The sequence below is a fragment of the Nycticebus coucang genome, chromosome 15, assembly GCF_027406575.1.
Source record: "Nycticebus coucang isolate mNycCou1 chromosome 15, mNycCou1.pri, whole genome shotgun sequence".
In the NCBI taxonomy this organism is placed as follows: domain Eukaryota; kingdom Metazoa; phylum Chordata; class Mammalia; order Primates; family Lorisidae; genus Nycticebus; species Nycticebus coucang.
In genome coordinates, this window is record NC_069794.1 from 11161892 (window position 1) to 11189482 (window position 27591).

The 27591-nt window shown below is 37.2% G+C and overlaps 1 protein-coding gene across 4 annotated transcripts in view; it reads left to right on the forward strand.

The window, feature by feature from the left end:
• The window catches only part of NALCN (sodium leak channel, non-selective), a 334788-nt gene that overhangs the window by 142160 nt on the left and 165037 nt on the right, over nucleotides 1-27591 (forward strand). For all 4 annotated transcript variants that reach the window (XR_008374579.1, XM_053563365.1, XM_053563366.1 and 1 more), the window contains 2 exons: nucleotides 7520-7687; nucleotides 13302-13493. Coding sequence is in view for 3 of the 4 variants with exons in the window: in XM_053563365.1 (XP_053419340.1) it covers nucleotides 7520-7687; nucleotides 13302-13493 (360 nt within the window). In the remaining variant the exon portion in view is untranslated. The remainder of the gene's footprint in view (nucleotides 1-7519; nucleotides 7688-13301; nucleotides 13494-27591) is intronic.

The following is a 27591-nucleotide window of genomic DNA, read 5'->3' on the forward strand; positions in this document are numbered from 1 at the left end:
TGGGAAACTTTAATTACATAGATTTCTTTAGAAAGTAGCTTTTTGATTTGTTTCTAAAGGATTTGGACAGTATCTTGTTAGGTTAAAAAAAATAATGGAATAACGATGGTCTGGGCTATTCAACTATGTATCTCAAGAGTTTGTTCTTTAACTCTATGGAATACTGATGGTGCACTATAATCTATGAGTAAGGGGTTGATAGACAGCTCTTGAATGATGCAAGTAATCATTTTTTCATGTTATTGAACCTGAATTTCATTTAAGAGAATGAGATTACCTGAATTAAGTTTTATGTGAGTTTTGTTTTGTAATCTTCATTTGTAATAAATGTGCATTCATTTTCTCATGAAAATCTATTATGTTTCTTTGAATTATGAAAGAGCCTACAATACAAATCTTGGATAATATACTTGAAATATTTTTCCACATATAGGCAGTATCTCTACCATTCTATCTTTATACCCTGCAGGATACACTCAGCCCTTTTGTAATTTGTCACCTATAAATCATCACATACTATTCATTGATTTAAAGAAGCAAGCAATTTCCATTGTTCCATTTGTATTAACCATAACAATTTCCATTCAGTTACTTTCTTGTTAGCCTCAGAAACTTGGCAGTCATCGTGTCATTTTACCTGCTGGCCTTACAAGCCCAATTACAAGTTCTTTTGGAAAACAAACATTTTTAACTAATTTCTCACATTTCTCATTCTAAAAAAAAAAATCTTTTCCTCAGTTATATGAAGTCTTAAGAACAAATATGATAGTTTCTTTGCATAATACCTTCTTTAATTTTAAAATCTGCATTGATGATTTTATTGAGGATGAAAGTTGTGTATATATTAAATGTCATATTTATTAGTACAGAATGAAAACTTTAGACTATAAATAATAGAAGGTGGTGTTCAAAGAATTTTGTTCCTGAGAATATGAAACTGTGCTGTGGTAACATCTGACCAGGTCTACCTGTTGGGCATCCATTCTCAACAAGGAGTTAAAACACCTCCAAAGGGTTGAAAATGTGTTTTTAGTTAGGGAAGGGGCAAGAAATTCTTATCTTTTTTATGTATAATGCAGAGATAGATATGCAAAGTATATAAACATATGTATAAAATTTAACTGTGGTATTAAAATTCCATATAAGGTTGTGATTAGGAACAAAATATCTAGAAGACTTTTTAAAAGAGGGGGTGATTAATAAAGATTAGGAAAAACTGATTCAGGGTGATTATAAGAAAAAATAAATAATTGCTTTTTTTTATGTAGCGTTGCTAAGTTTTTCCAAATAATGCAACAAAAATACTTATAGAAAGTTCATTATACCCTTACAAATCTTATCACACTTCTTTTTTTTTTTTTTTTTTTAGAGACAGAGTCTCACTTTGTTGCCCTCAGTAGAATGCTGTGACATTACAGTTCACAGCAACCTCCTGTTCTTGGGCTTAAGCAATTCTCTTGCCTCAGCCTCCCGAGTAGCTGGGACTACAGACACCTGCCACAATGCCTGGCTATATTTTTGTTGCAGTTTGGTTGGGGCCAGGTTCAAACCCACCACCCTAGGGACATGGGGCTGGCACCCTATTCACTGAGCCACAAGTGCCACCCCTTATCACACTTCTTAAAAATATAAATTTTAACTTGTATGTATTCACAAATAGGAGTGTGTATGGTGAGACCTTCTGGGTATGGTGGGTCTTCTGGTTAAAGGGGCCAGTGTCACGGTGGGAGCCAAGGGGGAGTCCACCTTTCCACCAATGCCTTCTGACTGCCTGTGATTGCAGAAAGCCACAGATTGGGCCCTCGCACAGGTGATTTTTGTGGAAGCCCTCCAGGTAATTAGGGTATTAGGGTCTGTCCACAACCCAGTAGCCTCGTCCCTTGATATGATAAACAGCATGTCCCTGGCAGCTCCTCCCTCTCCATTGAAATAATCTGGAGCCACCCACTGAGAAGTGGATACTTCCCAAGCTTGTCTTACTACCTCCTTCTTCTGAACTATTATATTTCTCCAATAACCTATACTGAAATAACTTGCAATCATTAAAACTAATTTAATTTCCCTAATGCCTTCCTTTAAACACTGCCCTAGTGGGCTATGTTAGGATAACCCATATTTTCAAGCACATTAGATATTTTGATGTGTATTGTTTTCCATAAAAATATTATCAATTCAGAGTTAATATTGGCTTTCAGAGAGGTGGAGTATTGTCTTGAACAAATTAACAAATTATTTTAAAAGCAAGGCTTTCTTGAGCCCAGGAGAATCTGGAATCAGAATTTCTAGTAGGGAACTCAGTAAGAATATAGGTATTTTAACATAATCACATCACAGTTTGCTAAATCTTTTTCATGCCTTTTATATAGTTTTCCTGCTGAGCAAATGATAATGCAAATGAATCCAGCTGCATTTTTTACTATGAATTATGGTTATTTAAATAGATCATTCCGTCTGTTTTGTTGATAATAAATGCATAGTTACTAAAGTGATTAATTGTATTTACTTGTGTCATTAGGCAACAATCTATCAGGATATATTTCAGGTATTTATTAATAGTGTTCTGCTTTTAAAAAAACAGGCAGTTTTGAAATGGATCAGCACACTTCGAGTGGAGATCTTAGTCTAAAAATACAGGTGAAGGGAGGATGATATTGGGGGAATCCATTACTGCTTCCTTTGCTGGTACAGCTACCAGGTCTGGCACGTGGGCAGGACATTCATGACCCATCCGCATTTGTCCAGTATTTCTAGGGGAGAAAATAAGCACAAGTCTTTCCTGTATTATTTACTGCAGGGCCAGGACTAAGAAGCCAGTATTAGAGAGGAATGGCCTCTTGCTAGGACATGCAGCAAAGGTTCAATCCTCTGGCCCACAGAGACTGCTGCTTAGGGCAGAAAGCTTGTCGACCCCTGCAGAGGAGTTGCACCTGCTGCTATTTGGGGTCCAAGGGGAGCTCACAGATTCCCTCTGCTCTCAGTGGACCAAAAAGGGAACCCCACTGGAAGTTTAATTACTCCAGGTAGGGGGTCAAGAAAGGATTCCACTAGCCCCTGGGAAACCCTGCCACCAAAAAGCCACCCCTTCCTGCTCAGCAAAGAGGCTGTGGCCTTTTTAGGTCTTTCACCACCAAAAGCCAGGGTGCTGTCCACTGCTCCTCATTTGCCACTGCTCCAGCATAACAGACTAACATCAACAATGACATTAGGAACACATTGCCATGATGAAGCACAGAAAAATTATTCCCACACAAAGAGACTCAGAAATGGAGGATACGACTCAGAAATCCAACAACTCCAAATTGTGCTAATCATAAAATAAATCACAATCCAGATGTAGATATAAGAATATAATAAAAGGAAAAAAGGGGATGGGCATTAGATCTAAGTGGAGGATGATAATTTATACATCAAGTAGGAATCCTGGAGAAAAAAAAGACCAATTATTAGATTGTGAGAAACTAGTATCCAATTTGTAAACTACTTCAGCAAAACCAGGATTTAGGAAGTGGTATGGTATCAATGGAGTGGGGATGGCAGATGTGTACCACGAAATTTCCAGATTGAAAGGGGTGTGGGGGATAAGTAAGCCAAAAACAAATATTGAAGAAATAATAAAAAACATATTGGTTGATTTATAACCTGGAGAATTAAACTGGGAGATTATAAAAACCAAGTAGAATGTCCATATTAACAATAGGCAAATAATTAACCAATATTTGACCAAGCCAAAAAAAGATAAGAAAAGACTGAAAGGTGAAATAGCGATGGCATACAATAAACAGAAAACATAAGACCAAGTATAGCTTTGGACATTGAGTGAGAACATTGACTTTTTCTATCAAAAACCCAGAAAATCCAGTAATATTCAAATACAAAATCAAATTGTATCGTGTTTATAGAAAACACATATAAAGTAGCCCCAAAAGTTGGCTGAAAATCATCTCTACAAAACTCCTAAAATGTGAAAATATCTTAAATGTTTAGCAGAATGTATAAAATAAGTGAGGAAAATTCTCAAGGCCAAAAATTAAGCTTGACTTGAGTCCAGAATCCCAGGTGGGGGCCAATATTCTGAGGGAATTGGCAGATTCCTGTTATCAGAATGTGTGGTTTGGGGGGGTGTGCCCAGGAAAGAAGAGCCTGCAGGCCTGTGCAAGATAAAAATCAAAAAGAACACTTCCTATAGCATCAGGACACGCAAGGTCTGTGCCTCCATGCCAGAAAGGAAAAAGCTATTGTCCCTCAGAGGGAAATGATGAGGAAACCTTCAGTCTTGACCTTGATCTCCAGTGAATCAAACTGCTATCTATGCTGAGACTGTGTAACACAGCCTGCCCTCACAAAGAGCTGGGCTTGGGATACCAGATTTGCATGACATCGATTCTTTATGGAAAAAATGTACTCTGAATGCAGATCTTGAAAATCTAGAGGAAATTTATGATTTTCTGGCAAAATATAAACTGCCAAATTGAAAGATTAAATAAGAAACAATAAGGAACATAATCAGAACCCATTGGAAAGTTTGCTCTACCAAAACAAAAAGGACTGTGCCCAGGTGGTTCTCCTGGTGGTTTTGACCTACTTTCACAAATCTGCTAATCTTTATTTTATTTTTAAAAAACTATAAATCATACAAAAGATAGAAAGCTCCACAATATAACTACGAAAGCTGGAGTTATCTTAACCCAAACCAGATAATGATATACAAGTAAAATTATAGGCCAATTTCATATGTAATTATATCTGTAAAACTTATAAATGAATTTATTATCCAGTAAAATTCAACAGATTTATATACATTATAATCTTGACTTTATCCCAGGAATAAACAAATGGTTCACATCAAGGATTCTTGTGATATACTTGATTTAAGCTTTAAAGAATCGAAGGTTAAATCCCTCAAAGTAAAATAAAAAGAGAAGGAAATTTCACTAAACCTGGTAGAAATTAATTACCAAGACCCACTTCAACCATTATATACAGACGTTGAAGAAACTTTCACTTGAAAATAAGAAGCAAATTGTAGCTTGCTATTATTACCTCATTGTTATTTAGTAGCTACTGTACTCATGGTATTCTACTGAATTATTATAGCTAATGTATCGATATGATTGACTCCAAAAATAAGCCTTGAAATAATCTTATTTCATTTCCATATGAAATGTTCATATTTCTATAAAACAGGATGTTTTATTAGAAATGGTAGAATCAATAGAATAATCTAGGTGATCAATATAGAGAAATGAATTGCTTTTATCTCCACTGGAAATAAGTGCTTAGGAATGGGGAAATCTATTTGCAGGGGATGCTGAATAGTGTATATACATTGTAAGAAAGGAAAGAACTGGATTAAAATTGTAATACTCTCTCTCTATATATATATAGATATTCATCTCTAAAACAAAAGATGAATACAAGTCATATTGAGCACCTCTTATGGTTACAGAAGCCAAATACGACTTGAGTATTACAAATATAGTATAGCTTTTTTCTGTCTTAAAATGTGTGTATATTTTTGGCACCCTCTGTGTTTATGTGTGTGTGTGTGTATACTCTACAAATCTTATGTTTGTAGAGCTAACACCACCAAAGTTAAAAGCCATACTTTTGACTAGGAAGAAAATATTTATGGTACATATAGCAGACAAAGATTAATGTCCTCAATAGCAAAAACTGCAAAATCTGATAAGATAAAATAATGCCACAGAATATTGTCAAGATTATAAACAGTAAAAATTAATTACTTTAAATAGAAATTAAATCTAAACGATCAATGTTAACAAATGAGCAACAATCAATACCTTTGACTACATTGGTACTGGTATAAATTTTAGACAAGAAAAACTTTCCTACATGGTGGAAGGCAAATTAAAAGTAATCAGAGTAATCCCTTTAACATTTTCTAAAATTTAAGACACACAAACCCGTCCTTGCACCAGCAATTCCAAGTTTGGAAATCAGTTTACAGATGTAAAAAGCCTCAGTAAATACTGGTATCAAGGAAGGGTGGTCAGGGCAGCCCCGCTTTTGAAGTAGCAAATGTTTAGCCATTCTTTTCTGACAATGCTTGCAAGAACCCCTGCCAATGAATGAATGGGAGAAATAGTGACTTAAATAAATGTTGAACACTTTGGGAAATTATGCATGTGATGAGAAGAAGAGTAAGTAGGACCTACAGGCCTTACTCTGGAGGGACATCCGTGATTGTCAGGGAATGAGAAAAGTCAGCTGCAGAGTGGCGTGTAAGTACGAGCCCGTCTGTGTGGGTGCGCATGTGTGGGTGAGGGTGGAGGGGACCAGGGAGAGAATGTGAACAGACATGGACCTGAAACATCTGGAATAGGTGGGCAGGGCAGTTCATTAACTTTCGTGTGTATTCAAGAGTATTTCAAAGGTAAAATACATTACCTTTGAAGGACAAGGCAAATGCCAATTAAAAACAACTGGAGTCTACGAAAATGATAGATTTGAGAAATGATGTGAATTTCTTCCTTACATCTAAATGAGCCATCAGCATTGCTTTCAATGTTGCCTTCCTTAAGATATGATTATGAAAACTCCATTTCCTCCCACATTTGCCAAGTGTTAGTGGCAGAAAATCCTTTCTGGTAAATTCCACATTAGCCTAGAAAAACAGAGGCACACTCTCCTTTATTCCCGCCTCGAATTTGTCATGCCAGGTACAGAGGGATAAATGATGACTAATCCAAACAGTCCCCTGGAGTCTTTAATTAGAAGTTAATCTTATATTGTACATTTTAATTCCAGTTGCAAACTTCTTTACAAAATGAGAACTCTTGCCCATAGGACAGGTAAATGAAAATAACATGCTATCTTTTTATGTATATTTTGTAATATTACTATCTGTAATACTAAATTCATAGAATGTGTACAATATTAAAAGTCTGCATGAATGTATTACTAGAGTAATACTGGCTATTAATTTAACTAATAACGTAGTGGTGTATTAATATTAATTTATGGGTGCATGTGTATGCCCACACAAATTGCTTGGTATAGAATTACAGTTTCTCTGATATATGGCAAAGATTAGAGAAATAAATGATATTTTAACTTGTTATTTTAGTTTAATTATGGCTATTAATAAGTCCTTGTTTTATAATATACATCATGGAAACTTTATCTTTAGAAAATGTGACTTATACAGAAAAGTGCAGCCTTTTCTATATATGGGTTGTAGTCTATAAATGGGTTGTACATAATACCAAAGAGTGGATAATAAAGAAATAATAAGCACACACATATTCAAAATTTTAACATGTTTTTCCAATTGTTTAAGATAGCTTTGGTCTGTTATGTTCTGTTGGTGTGTTTCACACTTTTTTTTTTTATTAAATCATAGCTGTGTACATTAATGTGATCATGGGGCACCATGACCTTCTGGGGTTTCTTGGTTGGTATGACAGCGGCTACAATTCATGCACTGACAAATGTATGAAATAAATTGAAAGAAATTATAGCTTTAGATGACAATTTCAACATCTCTTTGTTTCTCCAGGTGGCTTTCACAGTACTTTTTGACTTGGAAGCACTACTGAAGATATGGTGTTTGGGGTTTACTGGATATATTAGCTCATCTCTCCACAAATTTGAGCTGCTACTTGTAATTGGAACCACTCTTCATGTGTATCCAGATCTTTATCATTCACAGTTCACATACTTTCAGGTAAACAAATAATGCCTATTTGTCTTGAGGGTTTTTTTTTTCTTTGTAAATACCTGTTACAGTGTTATAGCAACTCTACATAACTACATATATCTAATAACTATGTAGTAAGTATGAACTTGAGAATGGCCCAGTGACATCTCAAATATTAGAAATTTCATTTATAAATTGTAACAATTGTTTTTAAAACTTATGAAAATGCCCAATAATTATGCAGATGTTTTACATTTCCTAAATTAGTGGTATGTTGATATACATAGTTATGTGAATAGTATCATATATTTATATATACATGTCAAATTTTAAACTACATAAGACATTGGCCCATACTTTAAAGGACAAGAAATATGCAGTTTATTCTAAATGTATCTTGGAATAAGATATGTACATATCTTTACATATCTGAAATATATATGATTTACATATTATATATGTAAATAAGCCTACATATAGGCTTATTATATAATAATATAGGCATATGTATTATATATGTAAATAAGCCCACATGTAATGTATCAGATGTAAATAAGCCTACATTGTAAATGTAAATAAGCCTACATATATTTTCTCCACCATGATTTATAAAGGAAATAATGAGGGTTTATAAAACGTGCCTTTACAGATTTTATTAGTCATATAGTATTATGTATACATACCTATTACTTTCTTTGTAATGATTAAATAACAGTATTTATATTCTTATTTAATTTATGATAATTAGCTATTTCACATGTGATACATTGAATCACATTGCTTTATAATTATTCCATAAATAGTAATTATTAGTTACATCTTTGTAATTGTTGGATAATAGACATGTGCTCATAGTTCTGTTAGACACTTGGTCAAAATGATAAAATATGCATAGGTGACATCCTAGTCAAAAATGTATCCAATGTTGTCATTTTAGGACTCAAACTTGGTCATTTATATAATTTATCACAGAAACACTAACGTGTACATAGTTTTCTTAATAGCTATTTTTAAATAGTTTGGGAATAAAATGGCAGTAGACTCTTAAAGAAGTGATTTAGAGAAAGAAGATCCCTACTCCTTAGGAAAAAGAAAATGCATTCCAACTTCATTGATTTTATTTATTGGAAATACCAAAGCTATAATTTTCAGAACAATATTAGCTTTAGCTGTAAGATCATAACCTGTAACTCAATGTTTTTGATAGCTGGAGGAAAGAATATGCAAATAAAATTCATAAAAAATGAAAAGCAAATATCCCGCAAACCCAGAAAAAATGCTGAGTCTAATAATCACAGCCAAGAATATCAAAACCACACAGGCTTTTCATGGTTCAAGCTTTCACTTTCCTCACCATCTTTGGACATAAATCCCTCATTTTTTATTGAGTTATACCCTGAGGCTGGTTTATTATAAGTGGAGTGGCAGGCGCCATAGATACACACTTGTTTAAAACTCTCAATGCAAAATGTGCTTTCCAAACATCCATACCATCCCATGTCCTGTGCACCACCGTCTGCACCATTTCACAGAATCATCACAGACAGTTAGTGCCTGCCTGGGACATCATTGTGCATTAATTGTAGAGAACATGCCTGATAGTCAAAACAACAAGATACTTTTTTACAAACCTATTAAATTAGCCAAATTAAGAAAAATATTGTCTACTTTAGTAAAGGTAGACAGTATAAGATATATGCAAGGCCTTAAAATTGCTATAGCTCCTGACAGATGATTTATCAGGGAGAAAAATTGTGAGAGCGATGGTAGGTGTAATATTAGAGGTGTTTGTGGGAGCCCTGTCTGCGGGGGTGACATTTGAGCAGAGACATGCAGTAAAAGCAGGCCATGGGCCACGAGACGTTCTGGGGTGAGCATGCCTGGCAGGGAACCTCCTTGCACGTACACATCCTGAGGTCAGAGCATAACTGAGAAGCTCAGGGCACAGCATGAAGGCTGCACAGCACCGTGCAAGGGGAAACAGTAAAGTCTTGCGAAGCACTGTGTTCTTACAGACCTCATGTAAGAACCATCAGGACAATTCTGGCTGGTGTTTTTGGGCATTTATTACATGCCAGGCACTGTGCAAGTGCACTAATTTGTTTCTCACAACAATCTTGTGAGATAAAGACCCATGTGTATGTATTCAGACCTGTGAAGAGCTCTGAAGACTTGCCCAAGACCACATGCCTAGTGCACAGTGGAGCTGAAATGTATTCCCAAGAAGTTTAATTTCTGAGTTCATATTCTTAGCCATGCAATCTCTACAGCATCTCACTCTGAATCTACAGAGCAATCTTTAAGAGGCAGATTCAGATATGTGACCAGGAAAATTGCATTGGAAACAACCACAAAATGTTCTGAAGTGCTTATCTTTGAGAGTAGGGCTTACTTTATCTCATATCTATAGGAAGCTTTATTGGGTAGACAAAGCCAATAGCCTATTGATCCCCAAATAAATGAAAAGGCACCATTAGAGTCAGTGAGGAGGATTTTCCTTCCCAGGGAGGCAGCTTTAACCCTTTGAAAATGCTGATCAAATCACCAAGGTGGGAGTTGTATAAGTTCTGTTTCTTCAAGTTAATGAAATATTAATTTATCAGAGTTGCACAGGTGTGCATAAGCTGCCTTTCTTAGAATGTGGGTTAGGACTCAAAATTACTTCAACTATCTTTTAAGATAGATTTTAATACAAGTGAAGAAAACACACAGTACAGGCAGTCCCTGAGTTACAAACATCTGACTGACGTACGACTCCCACTTACAAAAGGAGGGAATTACAGGTAATAGGTGCGTGTACCTGTCCTTACATACAATTCAACTTAAGAACAAACCTACAGAACCTATATTGTTCATAACTTGGGGACTATGTCTACTGAAATTTGAGATGTAAACCAGTTAAATTGTTCCTATAAACTTGCCTGGATTTGGCTGTTCACAGTTAGAGAGTGAATTATTTATGGTTGAGAGTAGGCAAATCTGATAGAAATGTGAAATCTTTCCTGATTATTATTCTGAACATTAATATGGAAGTTAGTGTTTTAATAGTTCTTATACTAAGGCTATTCACTTATTATTTGGAAAGATGACCTGAGTGTAATCTGTTCTGATGTGGGAATGTATGTTGAGAATCCCAGCAGGAAATGCTGATAGCTTAACCAAGATGCTGAATTTTACAACGTAATTTCTCACATACATTTTCTTCTTTATGTGTTATGTTAAGGATTGTAAATTATCATTAGAGAAATATACATTTTCACAACTTCTTTGGTCGTTTGTCCGGTTGACTTGACCTGCTGCTACAAACCATTTGTGTTCTTCAGATAGTAGGAATGGTAAGATTCACCCTCAGTGTTTCCCGTTAAATCCGAGTCTGGAGGGTAAATGCGGTGTCAGGTGGAGCAAAATTCAGAGGCTAACATGGTGTTGTTGAGACTCAGTCTGCTTCTTCACCTACCTTTCTTCTTTTTTGGCTTTATTTGTAAGCTGGCCTTCTCCATGTAGAGGCAAAAATGGCTCCCAGGAGCTCATGAGGGCACATCTATATTTGAGCGAAAGTCCTGAGGATGACTCGGGTGATTGTGAATTCTCTGGGAAAGCCTGGATTATGGGAGTCCAGGAGTCCCTCCTAAACCTTGGGGACTTAGAGTGGAGTAGGAACGATTTGCCAGAGGAAAATCAGAAAGAAAAAGAAGCTAGGATGCTAGGAAGGCAAAAGAAAATGCATATTTTTACACATGTGAAAATCAAAACCTAGTTTTTAAAATCCATTTCATGTCCCATACTGTATTCCAAATACACTAGTCATCTTTCACAGAAACTTAATCTCTTATTGATATTGAACCATCTTGGACTAACATTGTACATTCCATCTTTAGTTTGTGCCAAGTATACAGTTTTCCTATTTTTCTATCTCCAAATTTGGTATCTATTTTTTAATCAGTGGGAGGTTCTCCCTTAATTGGCACTATTTTTTTATTTTGTAAGAGTACTTAAAAAAATGACATCTTTGACTTAATGAAAGGTAATATTTTTCCATACTGTCTATTTCAGCTTTTAGTTATATATTAATTTATACCTTTTAATCATGTAAATGAACTCTTAAGAGCTGTGCCTTTGTATTGCACTTCCTCTGTAACAGCATTTGAATTGTATTTGTCTAACAAAGTGGTTCTCAACCTTCCTAATGTTGCAGCCCTTTAATACAGTTCCTGTGGGTCGTGACCCACAGGTTGAGAACCGCTGGTCTAACACAATATGTGGCACAAAATCAAGTCATATTTGTTAAATGAATAGTGGATTTATTAATTAATTGTCAGTGGGATTTTTTTACAAATACGTACATGCAAAACATCTCTCTATATATACATATGTTATATAGACAAATATATAAGTAACAAGTTAAGAAGGTATAACAGATATTTGAAAAATATAAGGCTCACATAGATAGAAGTTTGTTTCTCGGCAGTAGTTTGTGGGCGTTCCAGGGAAAAGTGGTTTCTCTGCTGTACATGGTCATTCAGGGAAGACGCCTAGTGGACAGGACAGGACCTGTCATATTCTATGCAAGGCTAGAATGTCCAAAGGTACTACCTGAGTGTTTCCATTTCCAGGCCAGAGAAAGGTATAAAAAGAGCATCCAGGACAAATTTAACTTAATGTACCAACGATTAAACAGAACACTTCCTTTCACATTCCATGGGTTTAAACCTAAATTCACTAGAGACATCTAGCTGCAAGTGAGGCAGAAAAGCGCAGTTGATTGCCCTGGGCAGCCACCTGGTAGGCTGAAGTTTAGGAAGTTCTGTTATGTAAAGGAAGACATAAGAAAATAGATATTAGGGTAGCAGTTTCAACCAGAAGTAAAAGTTAGATGGAAGTTTGGTTTATTTTTTTTTTCATTTTTTAATAATATGCAATAATATCCAGGAAGATTTATGAGACAATGAATATAGCTAATAAAAGTTGAGTATCCCTTATTTGAAATGCTTAAGACCAGAAGTAGTTTGGGTTTGGGATTTTTTTTTTTTTTCAAATTTTAGAAATTTGCATACAATGATGAGATATCTTGAAGATGAGAGCCAAGTCTAAACATGAAATTTTATTTGCATTTCATATACACCTTATACACATAAACTGAAGGCAACTTTATGTAATCTTTGAATAATTTTGTACATAAAATAAAGCCTAGGTTCACTGACCCAATAGAAGGCAAAAGTATCAGGTACAGAATTTTCTACTTGTGGTAACATGTCAGAGTTCAAACAGTTTTAGATTTTGGAGAATTTTAGATTTCAGATTTTCGGATAAGGGATGCTCAACCTGTATTGAGTTAATGGTTTTCTTAGTTATTTGAAAATTAGAAAGATATTGATTTTTGTGTGCTAATTAATAACATTTTGACTTACCATGTAATATGTTAAAACACTTAGTTACCACCATTTTCATCCACCCGACATTTATTGAGTTCTTGCTAAACCAATGGCTCAGTTTCTGTATTGCTGTTTTTAGTCACTAAATGCTCAACTAGATAAGTGTGATTTTTTATAAAACACTGTAAAAATTGTGTTTTAGTATTAACTGAGTTAAGATTTACTGTAAATAATTTATCATGTGTGTGTATTTTTCTCTCCCATGACAGGTTCTTCGGGTAGTTCGGCTAATTAAGATTTCACCTGCATTAGAAGACTTTGTGTACAAGATATTTGGTCCTGGAAAAAAGCTTGGGAGTTTGGTCGTATTTACTGCCAGCCTCTTGATTGTCATGTCAGCCATTAGTTTGCAGATGTTCTGCTTTGTTGAAGAACTGGACAGATTTACGACATTTCCAAGGGTAAGTATTTTTAAAATGCAGTCAATTTAATTCATTATTCTTATTTTAGTAATAATGACTAACATCAAAGTAATTTTGCTTGCCCAGTTCAGAAGTATTGTTTTTGAGAAGTATATTTTTGAGAAATTGGGATAATTAAACTTTAATATTTAAAATTGTCTCTCTATAGAGCACAGGCATTTGAGCGTATTTTCAGCATTGTGAGATTATACATCAATTCTGAGGGTCTTGAAATAACCTCATAGAATTAGATACTGAAAACTGAAAGCTAGGGCTCTTAAAACTTGTGAGCTAAACTATGGTGGAATTTTAAAATTAAGTTGGTGTTTTTGCATTTGTGAGAGTTAACATTTTTAACCCACATGGTAGTTCATATATTTGTATGTAAAGCACAATCTGAAAGAAAGATTTTGATCTTTAATATAATAAAATTTATAGGTTCTTCAGATTTGAAATGTTTTAGAAGATCATCTAGTTCATACCCTTGCTTTTTTGTTAGAATTCTTAGGCTAAATAGGAAGTTAAAAATCAATTGATTCACAAACAGAAGTCACATAGAAGATACATTCCCTACCCAGAAGGATCCTGAAGTTTAGACCCAGGCAAAGACACACACAAACACGCAAACACACACACACTCATTGTAAGTAGAAATAGTACTATAATATGGTAAAAACGGGGGTAAAAACAGCATACATTTTTTAAAGTTAAGCTTTGACAGCAGAAGAGTCATTTGATGGATAGACTAATAGAGTTTGGGTTATATTTTTTCAATCTTATGCTAAATTTGTTACTTTAGCTACTAGTCTTAGAATTCATCCTTCGGTAACCCAGAGTCTTCATTCATACCTTGCCAATCATTTGTTGCATGCTGACAAAGAGACAATTTTGATGATTCGGGGGACATAAATACAATTAAGTTCTCAGTCCTCAAGAAACTCTCAGTTGGGAAGGGTAATTGGTACATTACATAAGGTAGAACTTCCCTGAGGAAGGCAGGCCTGAGTGCTCTGGGGGCCCAGGCTCGTAACCAAGCATGGGAAAGTCCAGGAAGGCTGGCAGGAGCTGATGGCTGCAGCTGCAGAAGCACAGCTGGATGTGCCCATATGAGGTGAGAGGGAACAGCGTCCCAGCCATGGGGACACATGCACTGGACATCTGAAGTGAGCACTTTCTGGTTCCTCTGACTCTTAGATTAATGTGAAGAGGAGGAGGACCTAAGGCCCAGGAACTTTTAAGTTGATGAAAGTGTGATCATGGGTAAATGCTGCTGAGCAAGAACAAGAGGGTGAGGGTAAAAATGTGTAAGACCCAGAGGGCAGCGGTGCAGGGGAGAGGGGCAGCGTCCAGGGCGCTGGGACAGAGCTGCCAGGGCTCAAGATGGTCCTCAGGACAACAAGCCAAGCTGGGAGTCCCAACCAAGCCTTTCTTTACTTACATGACAGTGCATGCAAGAGGCGAATGTGGGCATCGCTCCCAGTACCCCCACACAGCACTGGGCGGAAGCCAGGTGGAGGCAGGTGGATCAGCTCAGGTGTCAGCAGGGGGATTTTCCCACTACAGGGTGATCCTGACGAAAAGGCACCTGCCCTCTCATGAACCCAGGGAGGGAGGAAAGAAGGAGGGAAAGTCCAGGAAGGGGAAAAAACCTGAGGCAGAGTGGAGGAAAGAGTTTCAGCTGGGCTCCCGGTTAGGAGGCCTCCAGGTAGAGGCAGCTAGGCTGAGACTGCAGCTGTGGCCATGAGCCTGCTGGCCTGGTAGGGACTGGGGCTGAGTCATTGAGTATAGCTCCTTCCAGAAAACTTCAGTGTCCTGGCTGTGCCCCAGATCTGGGTGGGGAGAGCAGCCTTACCCTCGAGGCCTGCCAGACAAGGCCTCATCATGGCCTGTGTTGGGGTCTGAAGGATCACACGTAGGATGTTGGCTGGAGTGTCAGCAATTCCTCAGGAGAGGGAAGATGACAGCAGTAGCGTTAAGCCCATCTCTTCTGAGCCCGTCCCCTCCCTGCAGTCTCACTGGGAGCACAGAGGTTGGTGGTGGCCTGGTTCCCCATTCCATCCGGTTTAATTTGATGCTCCTTACTGAAAGCGCACTGAGAGTCAGCCATTGTTCTAGGTATGGGAGGTCCTAAAAGAAAAACAATCACCCCAGTTCTGTTCTTTATTTACACAGTTTTATCTTAATACCTCATCTTAACTTCATCTCCATTTCCTCTCATTTCACCTCAACTGATTTTATATCCCGATTTTTAAAGTTCAGAATTTTCCAAATAATCCTGCAAGGGAAGGATAACAGCCCCCACCAGAGTTGTCTGAATCATCGCGTGGTAATCAACACATGGATACCCTGTATTTCAGCAGCAAAGCATCAACCTTCAGACCAAGAGAGATGTATAAAGGCAATACAGAAGCCACAGGTCTAAATGAACTACAAACAAACAAACTTTGAGTATTTTCAGAACTCAAAATTTTGAATTTTGGAGTTGTGAATAGTGCCTAGGGCCTGTGGGCCCGAGTGAAAGCATTAGACTTAAGAGTCTGCACTTCCTGCTGCACGGGTGTGATTTAGCATCACTGCCCCATCACTTTGAGGTGTCTGACACTGGACAAATTATTCTTTTAAGATTTTATTTTTCTCACATCTAAGATATAAGTAAAAATGGTATTTTTCTCCCCCATACGTCTATGAAATAATGCATGAAAATGAAACACCTGGGTTTAGAGAGCATTTTTAAAAGGTCGGATTGTACTCCATGTAATGTATTTGAAATTGTTAATACTATTATCTGTATGAAAGACAGGCTGCTTTTCAGATCCATCCCTGCCTTGCCCCTCTAGATTTGCTATTTTCCAGCCACAACAGTAATCAAGTTGCATTACAGTTTCAGATCTCCAATTACTCAAAAGCGCCTTTTCGCCTGATTACTGTGACCGTCTTAATGAAAGCAGCTCAGCAGCTCCGAGGCCCCCTCCCTCATCAGTTATTCAGCAGATGACAATGGTAACAGCCCGAGCTTGTGAAGGGACTAGAAGTAGATGTTTCTTTGCACATCACTGTAATTAAAAGTTAAATCCCTGAAAAATAATCAAATTTTACAAGAAACGTTAAAAACAGTACAATTACAAAAATGAGCCATTATTATTTCTAATCAAATAAAGCCCCATCAATTGTAAAGGATGGTAGAGAATCATCAGAAGAGATGATTAAAAACACATTATGGTCCATCTGCATTTCTCTCCAGACACGCCTCTGTGTGTCCTGGTCCCCTCCCTTCCCTGCAGTACATCTTCCTCATGATCCAGCAGTTGAGTGCTTGATGTAGGTTGGTTAATTATAGTGTTAGCTAAAAGCACAGCACATTAGAACAAATTGTAGGAAAACCCACATGATATATCCAAAGTAAAATAGATACTCAAAATCAGCAATTGCATCTATGTTCATCAGGGATATTGGTCTGTAGTTTTTTGTTGTTGTTGTGACTCTGTGTGGTTTGGGGTTGTCATGTTGATACAGGCTTTGTATACTGAGTTAGGGAGAATTCGCTCCTCCTCTATTTTTTGTAACAGTTTCAGGAGGATGATTATTGCTTCTTCTTTGTATATTTGGTAGAATTTGATTGTGAATCTGTCTGGTCATAGGTTTTTTTTTCGAGCGGGGGAAATAGGTATTTTGTTACTGTTTAAATCTTGCTACTCAGTACTGGTCTGTTCAGGATTTCTATTTTTCCTGGTTCAATCTTGGGATATTATGTGTTTCTAGGAATTTATCTATTTTGTCTAGGTTTTCTAGTTTGTGAGCATATAGTTGTTTATAATAATCTCTGATGATCCTTTATATATCTGTGGTTTCAGTCCCAATGTCTTTTTTCATTGCTGATCTTATTTGAATCTTTTTTTCTTGGTTAGTCTAGCTAATGGCTTATCAATTTTGTTTATCTTTTTGAAGAACCAGCTTTCTGTTTCATTGATCCTTTGTGTTTTTGTCTTCTTTCATTTTGTTCTGCTCTGATATTTATAAGCATAGACACAAAAATTCTTGACAAAATTCCACCAAACTGAATCCAACAGCATATCAATACACCATTAACAATGAAATGATGGTTCAACATATGTGTACATCAATAAATATGATACATCACATAAACAGAGTTAAGGACAAAAACCATATGATCATGTCAATAGACTCAGAATAAATATTTGATAAAATTCAGCATCCCTTCATGATAAAAACCTCAACAAATTCACCATAGAAGGAACATACTCAAAATAATAAGGGCCATATGCAACAAACCTATAGCCAACTTAATACTGAACAAGGAAATTTGGAGGCATTCTCTGTGAGAACTGGAACAAGATACTACTATTCAATATAGTACTGGAAGACCCAGCTGGAGCAATCAGGCAAGAGAAAGAAAGAAAAGAGGAAGCCCAGTTCACTGATGATATGATCTTATACTTAGAAAACCCTCCAGAGTCCACCATAAAACTGTTATGTTTGATAAATGAATTCAGTAAAGTTTCAGGATGCAAAATCAATGTACAAAAGTCAGTGGCATTCTATAAGCCAGTAATCAATATGAGAACCAAATCAAAAAGGCAATCTCATTTAAAAGAAATTAAAAATTTTTCATTTCACAAAGAATTTAAAATATTTGTGAAAATATTTAACCAAGGAGGTGAAAGATACCTACAAAGAAATTTACAAAACACTGATGAAAGGGATTATGGATGATATAATGAATGAAAAAACATCTAGCACTCATGGATCTTAACACTTAAGATCATTTAAATGGCCACACTGCTCATAGACACCTACAGATTGAATGCACTTCCCATCAAAATACCAACATCATTTTTTAAGAATTAGAACAGTCCTAAAATTCATATCAAACAAAAAATGAGCCCAAATATTCTGAGTAATCCTAAGCAAAACAAATAAAACTAGAGGTATCACATTACCTGATTTCAAATTGTACTACAAGTATACATTAACCAAACTAAAAATGGACACACAGGTCAATGGAACAGGAGAGAGAACCCAGAAATAAAGCCACTTATTTACAGCCAACTGATCTGTGACTAAGTCGACAAAAACATACACTGGGAAAGGGGCACCCTTTTCAATAAATGGCGCTGGGAAAACTGAATTGCCATATGCAAAAGAATGAAGCTGGACCCCTTTCTCCCACCACATACAAACATCAACTTGAGATGGATTAAAGACTTAAATATAAGACCTGAAAAGATAATAATACCAGAAGAAAACCTAGATATTGGCCTAAGGAAAGAATTCATAACTAAGAACTCAAAAGCAGCAATGAAAACAAAAATAGACACAAGGGACTTAATTAAACTAAAAATCTTCTGCACAGCAAAAAATAAAAATAATCAACAGAGTGTACAGACATCCTGAAAGAGGGGAGAAAATATTTGCAAACTGTGCATCTGCCAGGGGACTAATATCCAGAATTTGCAAGGAGCTCACACTCAACAACAACAAAATAACTAATCCCATGTAAAAGTGGGCAAAGGGAGGGGGAGGATGATTGGCAGAAAGAGGGAGGGCATGAGGCAGGATCTCACCTAATGTGCACATTGTGAGGGTGCATAACACCCCCCACCAATGAGGGGCTCTTTTACCCTGGAAGTGAGTACAACATAACCTAAAAATGTGTACTGTCGTATTAATTTGAAATAAAAAAACAAATTAAAAAAAAAAAGTGGGAAAAGGACATGAATGGACATTTTTTTCACAAAGGAAGACATGCAGTGGCCAAAAGCATGAATAAATTCCCAGTATCACTGATAATCAAAGAAATGCAAACTAAAGCCACAGTAAAATTTCATCTTACACCAGTGAGAATGGCTATGTTTAAAAATGAAAATTAACAGATGTTGGTGAGAATGCAGAGAAAAGGAACATTTACACACCGTTGATAGGAACATAAATTAGTACAACCTCTATGGAAAACAGTATGGGGATTTCTTAAAGAACTTAGAACTACTATTTAATCTAGCAATCCCACTACTAGGCCTCTTCCCAAAGCAAAGGAAATCATGCCAACAGCATACCTGCACTTGTATGTTTACTGAAGCACTATTCACAATAGCAAAGGTATGGAATCAACTTAAATGTCCATCAGTGGATAAGCGGATAAAACACGCACCATGGAATACTATTCATCCATAAAAAATGAAATCATGCCTCTTGTAGCAAGGCAAATAGAACTGGAGGCCGTCATCTTAAGTGAAACAAATCAGACCAGAGAAATGTCGTATGTCCCCACTGAGAAATGGAAGCTAAATCACGTGTACACATTGACAGAGAGGGAGGACGGACAGAAATTGGAGACTCAGTAGAGTGGTGGGGGAGGGGTAGATGATGAGAAATTACTTAATGGGCAAAATGAGTATAATTCAGTGATGGAGACACTAAAATCTCAGACTCTACCCCTATGCAATATATCCATGTAACAAAATTGCACTTGTAACCCCTAAATATATACATTTTTTTTTTTTAAGTAGAAAAAGATCAGCAGTTGCACATGATCTTTATTTCAGTCGAGGCCATTTTAGAAACTTGCCACCAGCAACACGTATAGGGTTTGGGAATGGTGCAGGAACATAAACTGTGGGAGCACTTGCAAAGCTGAGGGAGAGTGTCACCCTGAAGGAAGGAAGGGCCTGGCAGAGGCAGGAGGACCTGGCTTAGCAAAGTGGACTTGGTTGCTACCAGGGAAATAATTTTTCTGTGGCTGCTTCTCTGACCTGATCTTGACCCAGACATCCAGGTGGGGTATACTCTCTAGGAAAATGGAGCTGGACATAAAACTAAAAACTGGTTTGGTTAGACCTGATGGTGTCTTGGGTTCCAGCAGCCCCCTGTACAATCCCAGTAAGAGGATGTAGAGTGGACATGTCAAGGCAGTTTCCCTATCTGGATTCCAAGAAGCAAATCCTGGAAGAAGGGAAGAACAGCAGAGGAAGCTGCAGCCTGGGCATGCCAAGTGACTGCCCAGTGCAGTGACCTCCAATGGTGCCCCACCTGTGGAAGCCCTGGATACCTCCTGGACTAGAAGGAGGTGGGAGGATCCTAGAGGCAGATGAGGTTCCACAGTTACACACAGGGGAAGGTGAGCATGTGGGAATTTGACCTGAGTGTTCATAAGCTGATGGAGCCCATGGGACCTTCAAGTTGCCTCTTTAGTTCATTTCTTTAATATTCTTCCTTCTCCCCGTATTAGTAGTGGGGAAATGCATAGATTTTAGAATCAGGCTTAAGTGTTATTGACTGGGTATGTGTGGTCTTAAGTGACATTTAATTTGTCTGAGTTTTACTTGTTTATAAAATGGTGAGGATATCTATAATTGATATGATAACTAATAGCCCTATTTAATAAAAACTGAAGCTTAGAGAGTTTTCATAACCCACCTAAAGCTACACAGCTTGAAAACTGAATTTGTAATTGTCTGCTGCTCCTATTAACTCTTAGCCATCAGGCTCACGTATGTCCTGGGAAGTGGATGATTCATCAGGAAATATTTATGGAATGAATAAAATAAATGAAAATATTGTTGTCAATCCTTACCTGGAGGGAAATCGTCTGGAATAGTTCATCACAAACTTCCTGGAGGATTTAAAGAAATCAAGAAGGCAGATGAGCCATAAACGTTATTGGGGTGTAGCCTACGGTGATGGGAAGGATCTTGCAGGATCCTGGGCCAGGCCTGTGCCTGGCACTCCATGTCCAACAGCAGAAACAGCATTTGTCAAAGAAAACCCAATGCATGAGACAGGTAAAAGGATGTTCAGGTGACAGCTATTCAATAGGTTTTTGAATGAAGAAGGAATAACGATGCTTAACCAACCCCAAAATTTTGTACATGCTCTACCAGATTCAATTTAATAGATACTTTTTTCCCATTATTATTCATTCCTCCAAGGCCCTCATTACTCCCTGTCATTCTCCCTTATCCCACCAGAAAAATGTCTGCATAATTCTGTTGCAAACGCTTTGGCTGCAAGTAACAGAAAACTCACGTCCAACGAACTTAAACAATAGGGAAATTTATCTCACAAAACTCAAGAGACTAGGTAGATTTCAGGCAGTCAGGACTGGATCTTTCATTGAAATTCTCCTTTTTGTTGTTTGGATTATCAGTATCCCCCAGAAAACAAGTGTTGAAGTCCTACTTTTCAGTTTTCTCAAAATAAGACTATTTTGGAATATTAATAGAAGTAGTGGAGTTGAAATGAGGTTCTTAGGGTGTACCCTAATCCAAAGACTGATGCTTTTATGAAAAGGAGAAATGTGGACCCAGGAAGACATGCATAGGAGGAAGATGGTGTGAAGACACACAGGAGATGGTCATGTAATGGGAGAGGGGTCTGCAAAGCAAGGACACCAAAGAATGCTGGCACGCACCCAAAGCTACACGCTGCAAAACAAGATTTCCCCCACAGCCATCAGAGAGAGCATAGCCTTGCCAACAGCTTGATTGCAGACTGCTAGCCGCCATGACTGAGAGTCAATACATTTCTGTTGTGTTAAACCACCAGCTTTGTGGTATTTTGTTATCGCAGCCCTTGCAAACTACTACAGTTGCCCGTCCTCTTCATGTGTTGGCAAAAGGGATGTAACCTTTTCAGCTTCACGATAATATCTGGAGGTGTAACTGGTCCTCTCTCCCCAGGTGTACTTCTCAGCAGCAAGAAAATCTTTCTCAGTGTCATTCCTTTCCCCGGCAAATTTTCTCTCTTCTCCCATTGGTGGGATTGAGTAACATGGTCATTCCTACTCCCTGGCAAGATGGCTGAAATTAAAATGGCTAAATTTGATTAAAAATTACAAGGGAAGAAATGAATATTGGGGAGACAATCATTAAAAACGCTACAGGGTGAAGGAAGGAAGGGGAGGGAGAGGGGAAGGGAAGGGGGTGGGTCGATAGAGGGAGGGTTAGTAGGGGGACCATACCTATGGAGCACATTGCACGTACAAGTTGGATCTATCAGGTGTAGAACACAAATGTCTTAATGCTGTAATTGGGTAAATGAGGTGAAGGCTATGTTGATTAGTAGGACGTAAGCCCTCCAATTTGTGCAAATAATCAACACATCGAATCTCATAATGGCATAAATGTGTTTATGATCTATGTACAAATGACTTAATTTAAAAAAAAAAAAAACTGCAGGGCTCATACCCAAAACCTAGGCAAGATTTTTCTCCCTTATCTCTGTCTCCAAAGCTTCTTTATACCCTGTGCAAACAGGGTGTGCAAATAAACATACAGTAGAAAGGGCAGGTGTTTAATTCTTCTCTTTCCCCAGATGACCAATTAGGCACCTCACAGCAGCCAGCATAGGGCAGGCCAGGCACAGAGGAGACCAGATTAGATTCTTATTCTCCCTGTTTTTTGATACTGGCCACTCTCTATCTTACTCCAAGAACGTTCACACACAGGTCCTACCATCTTTCCTGGTCTGCAGGTGTTTTGAGGCTGGACACACTATATTCATTCCTTATCCCTCCAAGGGCACTGGACACGGTGCTGGGGATTAGTAGGTGTCAGCAAGGAGAATCAGGGAGGAAGACAGCTCGGAGCACATCAGGAAGTGATCCCACGAGATGGACAAGAGATGCTTGAATTTTTTTTCAATGGGAAAAAAAAAAGAATGATATGTTGATAGAATGTAACGAAACAATTTTGAAGATAATCTCAAGCTTTCTAAAACTTTCTGTTCTAGTTTGGACCAAACAGATACCCTGCTAGATACAAATAACAAGTAATCTGAAATCCTGCTGTAAGGCAGTATGCAACAGTTCCTGTCCTGTTGAGGTGAATATATTGTTGTATACGTACAATTTAGGTTGACTTTTCACAATGGAACAGTTTGTATGGCTTATGAAGCAGATTGGCTCAAGCAGGAGAAACCACAGTTTTTCTGTAACTGTGCCAGGTTTCCTATAATTGCCTGACAAAAGCTTGTAAGCATTTTCACTAATGTTTTACTCAGTTTTTCCTTCCATTTATTATAAAAAGAAATTGCCTCTAAGTTATTAAAATAAATGCAGTAAATATTCCCTGTACATCTTCAATGAGCTCCATACTTTTATTTCTTCTAATTTCCCACAAAAATAATAATAAAAAGGCTTCATTTGTTTTGCAGTTTTATAAAGAGGTATAGTTTTTATTTATAAATAAGTATACTATCCTCTGTAACCACAGTACATGAATTTTAATATTTATCTGATATAGGTTTTTTAAAATTTGCATTCTCTAAATGCTAATTATTTGCTCTATTGCATTTTCACTGAGATCATGTCCAAAAGAATTATTGTGGGTGGTGCCTGTGGCTCAGTGGGTAGGGCGCCGGTCCGATATGCCGGAGGTGGCAGGTTCAAACCCAGCCCCGGCCAAAAAAAAACACACACACACAAAAAAAAGAATTATTGTACTATATAAGTAATAAATGCTGTAAAATACTCAATTACCATTTTTCTTTCCACTCACCACCCAAATGACTAATCATACTTTACATTGTATTGAAAGAATTACTGATACATCTGAAGAAACTACCATCTCCCCAATTTTTTTTTTTGTAGTTACAGAGTATGATTGTCTTTTTAATCAATTCAAGGTTTATCTTAACAAGGTTTGTCTTTAACAAGTATTAGTTCAATTAATATTGGTGAAATCTTTATTAGTTTTTATGTTATTTTTTTGTCCTTCATATATTTTAAATTTTGTCTTGAATATTTAACATACAAAGACAGAGAAAGCGTAATAAAACAGGCTCCTCTGTGGCCGCACACAGCCTAGGAAACACAGTCCTAGCTACAGATCTGAGGTCCTCAGGCCTCTCCATTCACTCCTCTCTCACTCTCTCCTATAAGAAAACACTTTTCTGAATTTAATGTCTATGATCTTAGCATATTTCTTTACCCTTTTAGAGCATATATAGACACCAACTTAAAATCATGTATCTTTCGCATAATTTAAACTTTCCTTATTTGGCCTTATACTGCACTATTTCTTCTGGAAATTCCTTTTAGTGCTCAACCTTCTAAGATTTGCCTAAATGAGTACATGGACCTATATTTGATTCTTTTGTGAATTGCTGTATAAAATGCAACTTTCTAAACGTATATCCATGGTATTGTATAGAGCATACTGTTTATATAAACTCTGCACATCTTATTTTGTCATTCTCCAGTGTGGCAGGCAAGGTGTCTCCCAGAATATCTGCCCTCCAGTGCACATACCCTGCATATTCTCCTGCCCAAAGGTATGGGAAGGACTTATCAATGCGATGGGCTTTCATTCCTAGAAATAGGTCAATAATTATTTAATGTGGAGTCACTCAAAAAGGAGATTATCTCAGGTAGGAGTGTCTTAATCAGAGGTACAGGGCCCTTCTTCAAGAGAGAAATTCAAAGCAAGAAAGGGCCCTTTTGTGGGCCCTTTAAAGTAAGCTGTTGTGAAGGGCTACTTGGCCAGGACCCTGGCCTACAGCCATCAAGAAAGCAAAATCCTCAGTCCCACAACAGTAAGGAACTAAATTCCGGTAACAACCCAAATGAGGTTGGAAGAATATCCCAAGATCCAGATGAGACTAGAACCCCCACCCCCAACACCTGGATTGCAGCCTTGTGGGACTCTGAGCAGAGACCCAGTGATAGCATGCCCAATATGACCTACAGAAACTTAGATAACAAATGTGTTTTGAGCTGCTAACTCTCTGCTGATTTGTTACACATCAGTAGAAAACTCATGCCTTCAGTTTGTGTTTTTTCCTAAATTTTGTAAATAGAAATAGTGCTGCTTTGAACATTACACATTGATTTATGCACACGTGAAATAATTTTTTAGGATATGTAGCTAGGAATACAGTTGCTGGATCTTAGAATTAACATCTTCAGCTCTGATAGATATTGATAAGCTTGCCTTTCAAAGTAGTTTTCCCAATTTATCAGCAGTAACGAGAGTGTTCTCTGTTTCACAAATGGGCAACACTTGGTCTGGTCAGGCTTTGTTTAACTTGAAACATTTGCTCTTCATTTAGCCTGAACTTATTTTTGTGACCATTGTGAGATAAGTAATGTGATGACCAATGCCATGATACCATTTATTGATGAGCGTACACCTTGCTGGGGTTCTGCAGCCCAGCTGTGTCATAATACAATCTTATACGTGAGTGCCCAGTTCAAGACATGCAAAATCCCCTGTCAGCACCTGTTGTCCTGAGCCTCTCCAACTCCACAGCTTTACACAAGGGTCTCAGTTAGCAGTCTCCACCAAAGTCTAGCGGAGATCATAAATTCTCTATGACTTTTCTTGACTGTTTCTTAGTTTTTGGTCCCTTGGGTTTCTTGAGATATTAACTCAACTTTTAAAAGGATATTTGTTACATTTTATCCAGAATTTCATGGGATCTTAAAATCATCTTTTCATTCATGATCAGAAGTTGAGATCCATTAATAAATTTTTTAAAAAGAAAAATAGGCACACCACTGACTATCTTTCAGATGGATATTGTTTTTTATAAGCACGACTTTCAGGCAGGCCATCCCAGCGTTTGCTTCACCGTCCACAGCCTCACATGTGTTTGCCTTTGGATGTTGTTTCCTCTTTGTGTCCTAGAGCCTCATCTTTATGCTCTCCCAATCTGCTACATAGAAAATCATTTTTCTCAAAATACCTGATATATCCACTTACAGTGAAAACTAAAGAAATCATGTGCCTGTTTCATTGTCATTCATAATTCCATCAACATTCTTTATGCAGTGCAGATGTAAGGACTTGAACAAATGTACTAACTACCCTCTAATAGTAGCATAGTCAAGAACCGAACGTAGGGCTCAAATATCTGATCCTGTTGTATAAAACATAAGAATGAGCTCGAATAAGCCAAAAGGTGATGCCTATTGCGATAGACCTACTTCAGACCTACTCCAGTCTGAAGTAATACAAAAGATGTCCCAGATGAGTAGTTATAAAACTTCCTGTGTGCCTAGCACTATGCTTCAAAATAGCATCTTATTTTAAAAAGAAGAAAAAATTGCTTCCAGGGAAGGAGACTGCAAAGCTTCATAAAGAGTTGTCTTTATGGGTGAATATGATTTTTCTAAAGGAATTCCGCATAAGGAAAGCCGCAGGAGAAAAATCACAGGGAGCATCACAGGGAGTGTGAGGAATGGGACAGAGGCAGTGTGCAGCGGGGATCGGAAGCCAGAGGGTCTTCAGTGCTTGGAATCATGACAGAGGGGAGCCATTGAGATTTATACTTTTTTTTCTTATCTTTTTTTCTTAGAGAATAGCAGAATAGCTATTTTGAGGAAGGTTACATGGAAGACATGTTATTTCTTTGAGGGAGCATTTTCATTGAACAAAATGCTCTTTTTATTGACCAAAGACAAAATTTTATGGCCAGTTGATAAATTTCAGGCATTCTTCAGAGATGATTTTTTACTTTCTTCAGTGAGGCCACTACTGTATCAAATCTTTCACAGTCTCATAAAATGAGTCCTGCCTGATGCTTTAGGCCAAATTGTTACCCATGCCTGGACATGACCCTGCAATAGAATCTAGCAACTTGTCTTATTTTAAAGTGATGCCGCGATATAGTTTATTGTAACTGTCTCCCCAAAACTTCACGTAGGATTAACTTTTATTTCCTTTCTGCTGTTAACATTAAGGTGGGCTTATTTTATTTGCTCCCATCTGAATTTATTTTTGTGGTGACTCATCAGTGGCATGGTGATGTGATAAAGTAATATCCTTCTTTTTAGAGGATTATTTTAATACTCCATGAATCAGGTAGAGATCATTGTTTCTTCCTGTGGTTTTGTATTGGTATCATTGGCCGACTAAAATGCAATTATTTGGATTACTTTCTTTGAATAAAGCATCCCTATTTTCCAGTCCCTAACCCCAGAAATGTACTCTTTAGGGGAGGACCCTTTTCACACCTCATCATATTTTGATAGTTTTCCACTAGTTATTTACAGCAACACAACTATTAATTTCCATATTACATTAATATTATTTTAATATTAAGTCAATCTATTCCAATGTACTATCTTCCAAAATAAATGAAT